The sequence below is a fragment of the Hydractinia symbiolongicarpus genome, chromosome 13 (genome assembly GCF_029227915.1).
Source record: "Hydractinia symbiolongicarpus strain clone_291-10 chromosome 13, HSymV2.1, whole genome shotgun sequence".
In the NCBI taxonomy this organism is placed as follows: domain Eukaryota; kingdom Metazoa; phylum Cnidaria; class Hydrozoa; order Anthoathecata; family Hydractiniidae; genus Hydractinia; species Hydractinia symbiolongicarpus.
The window spans coordinates 16,624,882-16,634,386 of record NC_079887.1 but is presented as its reverse complement, the minus strand read 5'-3'; the positions used below and the strand labels follow the sequence as shown (position 1 = coordinate 16,634,386).

The 9,505-nt window shown below is 36.8% G+C and overlaps 1 protein-coding gene across 1 annotated transcript; it reads right to left on the bottom strand.

Moving 5' to 3' along the window:
- Nucleotides 1–1,065: 1,065 nt before the first annotated feature.
- Nucleotides 1,066–8,565, bottom strand: LOC130623584 (uncharacterized). The gene is made up of 8 exons (XM_057439087.1): nucleotides 7,802–8,565; nucleotides 5,935–6,096; nucleotides 5,064–5,404; nucleotides 4,349–4,606; nucleotides 3,692–4,067; nucleotides 3,404–3,573; nucleotides 2,698–2,973; nucleotides 1,066–2,369 (listed from the first exon to the last, which is right to left on the bottom strand). The coding sequence occupies exons 1-8, from the start codon at nucleotides 8,490–8,492 to the stop codon at nucleotides 1,662–1,664; spliced, it is 2,982 nt and encodes a 993-aa protein (XP_057295070.1). The 5' UTR covers nucleotides 8,493–8,565; the 3' UTR covers nucleotides 1,066–1,661.
- Between the last annotated feature and the right edge of the window lie 940 nt (nucleotides 8,566–9,505).

The window sequence follows — 9,505 nt, the reverse complement described above, 5'->3', positions numbered from 1 at the left end:
ATCCACATTTAGTAAAATGACATCATATATTCATTTACGCGTCATGCAAATCAAGAAAGGGGGGGGGGGGAGCGGGCGTTGCTTGAGCGCGCGTTATATAAACAATACATTACAAGGCACATATTTGCAGTTTGAGTCAGTGTTTTCCAATATATACAAATCACTCATTACTATCTTTTTTGTTACCAAGAAAAGTTACTAAGCGACTCCTCTGCGCATGTTCGATTACGCCCGTTTACCAAATAAAAAAAATGGAAAGAAATAAGTGGGGTCAGTTTTTCTTTTTCAATGAACGCAAGAAAAACAACACTCTTTTTAATGAGATACATAAAGTTGAAGGATATGGAGCATAACAAAATACTAACATATTTATGTGACGATGACTTAAAACACTACATTTTGGCCAAATTTAACGAATTTTTTCGTAAAAATTTAAACTATGGAAAATAACGCCCTGCTAAGGGTTTGTTGCTTGATGTTAGAGCTGCTATCACAAAAAGTCAAGAACTCCCTACGCTGCTCCTTTTGTTTTGTTTTCGGGTAAGCTTTGAGTTAGGAATGGGGAAACTGTCTAACTGCACACAACTAAACTATACTTTGCCGGGAAGTGCAACAGATTGGTCCCGTGCTAACATTACATGTTGACAATAATCTTACTCACTCATTAGTTAATTTTCTTGCTTACTTATTAGTTACCTTCTTTGAAGTTGAAGATGTGAATGTCCTGACTTTTTACCCACTTTCTTTAGCAGAGGGACGCCATGTAGAGTAGGTATACAGTAACTATTTCTATCAATCAATTATCATCAGGTACATCTCATTTTACAATCTGGGTTATATAAAATAGATATCATCACCATCCATTCTTCTTTTTAGCAGTGAAAACGAAGCAATTTTTAACATTTGCCAAACCTTAATCACGTGAAGTGCTTGCTCGCACTTCCGATCGCTGAGACTTTTGTTACCAAAAGACGGCGAAAAAACCCTAGGATAGGATAGAGCCCTTGGAACGTGGTTAGTTATGACTACGGCTTCGTTGGAATAACAAAAAGAACAAGTGACAAATTATTTTCCAGGTTATTAAACATAGTTGATATAAAAGTACAAAATTATATGTCAGAAATGTGAGAAAACACACCAGAATGCGCTGTTCGCATTCGCTCTATAGTAGCTCAACCAGGCATAAACCTCTCTTTCCGGTTAAAAAAATATAAGGAATTTTAAAATTCAGGTCGGTCAATATAATCTCATAGTATATTATAAAAGACAGACAAGAACGGAACTCAAACAACGAAAAGTCTTGTGGTAAAAAATTACTTCGTTACAGTGTACTGAAAAACACCGCACCGCTGTTTAAATAACTGTTTATATGAAGGTCACGAGAATTTCCTTAAACACTAGTTTACTTCCTATACTCATGAGAACATTGATCCAGCCTCATACGGACTTAAACTCAAGCTAATTTTACAATGAATAAAGTTGAGATATAAAGCTTACAAAAAAAAGGTACGAAACTGTTCGTACAAGACCTTGTGTATACATTTAATTCAGGAAGTGAATCATCTGTTAATATGACGATCAATCCACCCCATCCACCCAAAATGATTTAATGCGCTTAATGAGTTCTATATGAATGATATACCACTCGTAATAAAATTTACTCATACGTGTAAATCTGTTCGAATATCCTCCCAGCTGCCAGTTAATGTTTTCTTTTTATTCTTCTTTTTACCACCAGGAGCTGACTTGACCGACCCTGGACTAGGAGGGCGTGGCATGTATCGCATCGGTACCTGTTCTGAAGCGATACTGTAGTTGTCGCTTTCATATCCGCTGCCAGGTCCACGCTTCCCTCGACGACGTCGCTTTCCTCTACCTCTACCTGGACCCGGGAATGCTTCCTCACCAGGATCTGTTGTATACCCCAACCTACTTGGTGGATAAGGGTAACCTCCGCCAGAAGGAGCAGGACTTGATTGCTGTAAAGTGTTATACATGGGCGGTGGTGCGTGTATAACTGGCGTTGGATCCGGGTAAGAAGACTTTTGTTGCGGTTGCTGAGGCATCTTTGTAAAGCGTAACATTAACTTCTTTAACTCATCGATATTTTTCTTGACATCACTCAGCTGCGAACTTTGCCGCTGAAACATTGGCATCAATCCACCACCGCCGCCATCACCAGCTGGCCCGCCACCCGACCCGCCCATGAAAGGCGAACCAACATCGCCACCGCCTCTGCTAGCTTTAGTTCCACGTTTAATAGAGTCTTCCATTTCATCAATCCGATTGCAAATTTGACGAGTGACTTTCTCGAACATGTCATTCTCGTGGTCGTCAGGAAGATTACCTTCGTCACGTGAATACACTTCCTACAACACGAAAAAAAAATGTGACTAAACAATTACGTTCCTCTTTACGAACTAAACAATACAATATTTTTTAAATCTGTCAACTTCTAGATTTAATGTTGTCTCGATTATTTTGTCACTAATATAAGCCGTCAACAGACTTTTTTCGAACAATCAAATTGATTTTCAAACGTATTAAAGCCCATGCGTAGCGGATACCACTCTAAATTCTTCACAAGTGTCCACTATAGAAGCCCATGCGTAGCGGATACCACTCTAAATTCTTCACAAGTGTCCACTATAGACATCACCACATAGGTTCAAAAATGACATGAAGTAAAACACTTACTTCGGGAGAACACTCGTCCTGTATTTCGTGTCCAAACTTTAACTTCTTCTCCTTTTTCAACTTTCCCTCTAACATGATGACGGTCTGTGCTTGTTGCATGACGGCATTCGCCTGAGCTTGCGCGTAGACCCGTGCAAACGTGTCGGAAAGTAACGCAATGTAGAGATTCATACAGACAACACCAGCTAGCGCGAAGTACGAGCCGCATAGTATCTGCGCCATCAAACGATCAATGATGACTAGGCCATCCCAATTGAAGTCGCCCATCAATGTCATCTAAAGGTAATGTTTTCACACATGTCACACTGCATCTAACGCAGTTAGGTAAACATTTGTAAGGTCAAAACAAAGAATAGATGGCATAAACAAAGAATAGATGACATACTTCAAGTGCGTGTACCTTACATCAAATTTTAAGGCAGCTTTATACTGTTATTGGCCGCAACTCCCAGAGTTTGCTTTCTATACACGCGCATTGAACTTTCTGGTCACAACATTTGTATTTGGCAGCTTTGAATATTAAGACAGGTCAACTTCAACTTCTAAAAACTACTATTTTCATGTAATTGAAAATGAGCACACTGAGCGCCGACGATTCAACGCTGGAAACTACGACCAAGACACCTTTGTAGAAAGCCGCGTTAAGGATGAGAGGCCTTCATGGATACTTCCGCGAGGCTTAGTAGAAACGAGGTGTATCACTTACACTCCAAACAGAGAACGTTAAGTCATTGAACTTTTCCCAGTCTTTAGCCTCCTCTCCCATCTTTTTACCATGCAACGGACCACCAAATAATATCCAGAAGCCAACAGTGTACGGTATGAAGAACTCAAAAAAGAGAAAAGCGAACTTCATCGTATCGGCGATCACGGATCCTGGGGAGAGAAAAACATAAGGTGCTGTTCATAACCACGCAAAAACAAGTTTCTTTAAATTGCAAAAAGTTTTTCCATATAAATAACCATTACGTTTATGAAGTGACTATTTTCTTACCTAAAATGGCAATAAAAGGACCAAGACTTCTGAACGCTCGACAAGACCTCATGAATCTCAACCAGATCACAATTAAACCCAACGCGTAGATCCTTGGATGGATTTCCTCCGCCGTTTTGTTGTTAGACGCAACCGACATGATGCGCGTCAACACGAGCGTCAACACGACAAAGTAGGCTATCCATTCAAAAATATTCCACGGCTCGCGAAAATACGTGCGCTGGAACGTTCGTATTTGCGCCAACTCGGATTCCAGGTACTTTTTCTCTTCTGGCCACCTCGGGTGACAGTATTGCAAATCTTTCTCCACGTGACGTGTCCGCCATTGACGCCAACGGTTATGAACTTTTTCCGTCAGCCGTAGTTGTGATATTTCCTAAGTAAACAACACTAGCTGTAAAGTTTTTTCAGCGCAACAAAAACTATTCAAAAGCAATCAAAAAATAAAGTGTAATCATTGCTCTCGATTGGTAGGGAATTTACCCACGTCAAGCTTCTATACAAAATGATAATAAAATCGAGCAGATGGCGAGTGTTTAAAACACCGTCACAAGCACAAAATTTAATAAGGACTCAAATATTACTCAAACTGGCAAAAAATCTGCATTGAAGCTCAATTCTTAAAAACCCAAATAAAATATATCATATCACACTTACCATAAAAATAAAATAGCCAGTCAATATGACACCAATCAACTCAAGAACCAATCGCCACCAGTTGCTGGTTATAGGTGAATAATATTTCCGATCACGTGGTATCAAGATACCAAGTATAGTCCAAATTAATGTGTATGCCAGATTTATGGATACCAACCACCACGCTCCCCATTTGGCAAACATATTCCATTTCACGTGAAGAATGCGTTGAAAGACCGGATGCATGACCAAATCAAGTTGGTTGTATTGGACAATGACCTTTAGCAAAACAAAGTCATGTTGCTTAATGCATGTAAATTATATTAAAGGTCATAAACTACACTACCGGTACAAAAACGTTGTAAGATACGAAACGCAAAGTGTCAAGATTGTCCCTGGTTGGTGAAATCACTGATCAGAACTAGAAAAAAAGCTTTCAACCTCATAAATTCTTTGACACAGGCCCAGAACGTACATGTATTCCCTGAGTTCAACTCTAACAGAATGAAAATGTTATACGGAATTTTCTGACCCTCGTGAAACAAATAAATATAAAAACTTTTCCTGAGCTTTTCTCTTTACTTTTATTTTTTCCCGAGTTTCCTGAAAAACACGAATACACTCAAAAAACACTACGTTATCCAGGGTTTCTTTCAATCTTTCTAAGCCCCGAAGCAGAATTCACCATAAAATCGATGCTCAGGAAAAACCATGTCGTTGCCATGCCAACACATACCTCAAGAGGAGTTTTTGCATACGTCTTCTCCTTCTTTTTCACCTTCCCTCCAGCTTCTTTCATCAACTTTTTTTCTTCCTTTTCTCTCTCTTTCTGTTCTTTCTGTTCCCGTTTGCTCTCTGGAATCGGATTAGCCAAAAACTTGGGATCGCGCTCGAGATAACTCAGGTAATAGTAGTGTTTACGGAACGCCCGGTCTAACAAATGGAACTGCTCAACAGCATCGATGGCAATTTGTGGCATCTTTTCAATCATCAAAGATAAGCAGGGTGTCCCACTCACGTCGTACACACCAGCTGGTGCACCCTGCTCAATCAGAAACCGCGCTGCGTCGGCACGTGCTGCAAGATGAGAAACAAAATACATAATTACGCACCTAGGCAAATTTTCTTTTTCAAAGCTCGTAGAATAATAACTTTACACATGTTAGCGTATGCACGCAGGTATCAGAATGACTTTTATTAATAAATGAAATCGCATTTAGTCAAATCAGCGCTGGGGCCAGGGCACTTATACAATTTTAGGACTTTGAGGAGGGGCGCTAATTCAAGGGAGGCATTTATTAAATTTATTAGAAAGACATTGAAATAATTTTAACATTATTACGCGCATTAAAAAATAAAAAGGAAAAATTTAAAAACGGCTATTGACAAAATTTGAATTCGTGTAAGTATTGTAAGATAACATTTATAAAATAAAAATAGTCGCAACAATCGAGGGCTAATGTGCTTATTTGACTTAATACGGTAACTGAAGATACAAATAAGACTTGGCAGTGCTTACATCTCGTGGAGGGAAAAAGGAAATAATATCGCAACTTCGAAACGCAACGGTAACACACTAATTTCGAATTTTTCAAAAGAGTACTTACCAGTTTCCGCTGCAACAAACAGCGGTGTTCTTCGTTTATAGTCACGGTCATTTATATGCGCTCCAAGACGAAGCATAGCTTTAAGCGAAGCAGCGGCGTTGTTTTTCGCGGCATAATGCATGGGCGTTTGGAGTTCACCCTTGGTCTTCGCACCGAGATTAGCTAAAGTGACAAAAAAATAGTAAGGAACATTTCCACAGTGAACTTGTTAAGACAGAAGTTTTGCTTTGTTAAGACAGAAGTTTGTACACGGAAAGTTTGATTTGGTTGCCTTTGTTTTCTTCCTTGTTCTCAGAAACATGAAGTAAAAAATTACAATTCATTTTTCACCAAGCGGTAGATGTTGTGTATACGGTTAAAATCTCTTGTTCAAATTTCAAGGGCTATAAGCAAAATTTTAAATTAAAAAATTTTCAAATCACAGAATATTAAGCCTAACCAGCAGATGTATTATACTAAAACTTCTAAAGGTGTAAATAAGACTTGCTTGTTTTTTATCTCCTTTCTTTTGAAGCTGGTTAAACTTGTAGATCTTAAATTTCTGTAATGGAAACAGGACGTTCCACAAATCATCAGGAATTTTGCATATAGGCGGTATTTTTTGCCAATATATCAAAAATATTAAATATTTTTAAGTTGGCAGTTTTATTAAATGCTAACGTCAACTGGGCTAGATTTAAAGGGGGGATCTTATCTGGAGCTTCGAATGCAAGGGTTCAAATTACTTTACTTTATTTTTGGAATAGCATATCGCAATTTTCAGAGGTAATCAACTCCTACCGCAGTGGTGTGAAAACGTACTATATTTATAAATTTGGTTTGGTTGATAGGATTTTCTATGATTTCGAAAGTTAGTTAGTATTACTTCATGTAATTATTCTGAACAGTTACAAGCCATTTACATTGTAAAGTAAGTTTTTTTGTTTTTCCCCCTTATTTTCAGGACTACTCTCGTATTTGTTGTGTGGAGAATAAACCTGGCAAAATTTACAAAGCGAAACATTCTGGCATACTTAAAAATCGTTGAAATATTCATGGTCAGTTTCAAACTATTTGTTTTGTTTTCATGTAAACAGAGCACATTATGAATGTTAAATTAATCAAATCAGCGTAAGCAATCATTTTTGTGTTTAAAAAAGGTGTGGATTGCTATAAAATATACATATAATCAATCTCTGTGAATAAAAAACACAGCACTACCTCCATAGCAACACATATTTATTTCATAAACAGGCTAAAGACGGTGTCAGCTTTCCTAACTGTTTAAGTTATTTTTGTGGTCAGGACTCGATTTATTTTTATTGTTTCCTGACACTCCTGTTGTCAAGGAGGTGGTTAGAGATAAAAAGATGACGTAATTAAACACAAAATGTTAACTCGTATTTAAAATCAAAACAAAACAAAAAACGACAAAAAATTGTTGTTGATTTGATTCAATCATAAAGCAGACTCCTTTTTCTCAGTATGACAAAAAATATGATAAAATAACAGAACAATGTAAAGAAAGTTGAAATTCTTCTATTTTCCTTATCAGGGGCTTGTTGTATTTTGGTGTGATGCCTGCAGTACTAAAGTTAGTTTGGCCTATGTAGGTGGTCTCAAGATTAGCAACAAAAAAAATTAAATAATGATAACCACAATATGATTTCATCTATCATACAAGTTCCTTGTTTGCTTTTGGATATCAATCTTTAGGTGTGCCCAAAACACGTAGACATTAAAATATTCTCACAAAATCAAAGCTTAAATTGATCTGGGTTAGCCCTCATATAGATAATTTTCAGGGATTTTTCACCTAACTCAATGTGTCTGTCTTAAATTTGAAATCATGTTTATATAAGCAATGAAGAGAAAAAAAAGTACATACCCCCATTATGCACAAGAAATTCTACCATATCATCATAGTCCACAGCGGCAGCAAGGTGAAGCGGTGTTCGTCCATGTCCGTCTGCTCGGTTTACATCTGCGCCATGTTGCAAAGCAAACTTTGCAACATCTGGGTGCCAGCCTCGAGATATTTCATGCAGACAAGTTTGACCATGTTTGTCAGAAAAGTTAATATCAGCACCGTTTTGAAGTAACGAATCAACAAAATTCAAATCTACTGTTTCGTCGTCATCTTTGGTTTTTGCAAGCTTTGAAAAGTAAACAATCAACGCTCTACAACTGGCCAAAGAATCACCTTTTGCATTTGTTTTTGCTCTAACTTTGTTATATGGATTGTCATTTTCTACGGTTCCATTTAAACGAGTTTCTTCAAATTCTAAATCTTCTACGTCAGAGTCTAATGTACCATAAGTTGCTTTTGCTACGGATTTTTTCATCGCCTCAGCTTCGTCTATCGGAGCTGGTCCTTTTCTATAACTATCCGTTTTGTGTTTTTCAACGCGATGATTGCAACAATAGTTCTGCCATTTTGAACCAAGATCAAGGGCAATATTCTTGGCCAGCTGATCTCCAATTGCATCTGAGGTGGAGTTTAAACGCATTTGTGTTGTATCAGTCACTTCACTTATTCCGTCGTTATCCATATCTTGTGCCAGTTTACGGTACGACATATTTCTCACAGATAAAGATTTATAAAAGACATTTAATATCTACCTAAAGATAAAGTATGACAATATCAACATGCTAGAAAGATACCACTTGTTTAGCAGCTCTATCAAACTCTACTTTTAATTAGCAGTGCTTTCATACACTCCATTACTTTCTAATGATTAGTTTATTTTTTAAACCTTTAACCTTGTTTTTATTTTCAAAATAGATATTTAGTTAGTTACACCTCAGTCTTCAATAAGAGCTTTTACTGGACTGAGCTAAAGAATGCCAACACAAAAATAATTCAAGTGAAAAGATAGTATAAGCAGTAAAAACGCCAGAATTTACAGTACACAGTGTTCCATGTTCTACACAATTATAAGACACAAATCTATAACAAGAAAAACATATAACAAGCAAAAACATATACAATTTATAGCCTTACATATAGTTTAAATTATCAAATAAGCTTTACATTGAACTTACATTAAACAAAAATATCAATGAAATAAAACGTTATTAAATAATGTTGCATGCCATTTAAGTTAAAAACATAAGTAAAATACTTTCTTTAGGACAGAAAAAAATGTTTAAATATAAAAATTTTCTTCTTGTTTAAAACAAGTCAATTGAGAATACATAAAAATCTTAACCGAATGCAATTAAAACATTATAATGACCTCATAATATATTATATTGTCATATTGCCTTGGTGACAATTAAATTGACAGATATTTCAATGTACTGTATAAGAAAATAACAAACAGTCTGAAATAAACAGTCAAAAATAAACACGCTACTAATAACTTTTCAAACAACTTGAAAATTTACGTAATCAATTAAACTCTACTCACGTGCCTGGAGACAAAAACAAACACCACACTCAAGTAAAGGTTTTATTCAGTTTGAACATAAAATAATACACCCTTTTACGGTCTCAGTTCTGGCCAATTTTCTACACACTTGTTTCTACGCAACGGAAGAATTTCGAGCAAAACTTAAGGACAGTTGCGGTTAGTAGGGGAGAAAAGTA

Coding starts and splice junctions, on each gene's coding strand:
- LOC130623584 (XM_057439087.1), bottom strand. CDS start 8,492: ATGTCGTACCGTAAACTGGCACAAGATATGGATAACGACGGAATAAGT. Junction 5,405..5,934: donor GTTTGTTGCAGCGGAAACTG/GTAAGTACTCTT, acceptor CTCATCTTGCAG/CACGTGCCGACGCAGCGCGG. Junction 2,974..3,403: donor TAACGTTCTCTGTTTGGAGT/GTAAGTGATACA, acceptor CATTACCTTTAG/ATGACATTGATGGGCGACTT.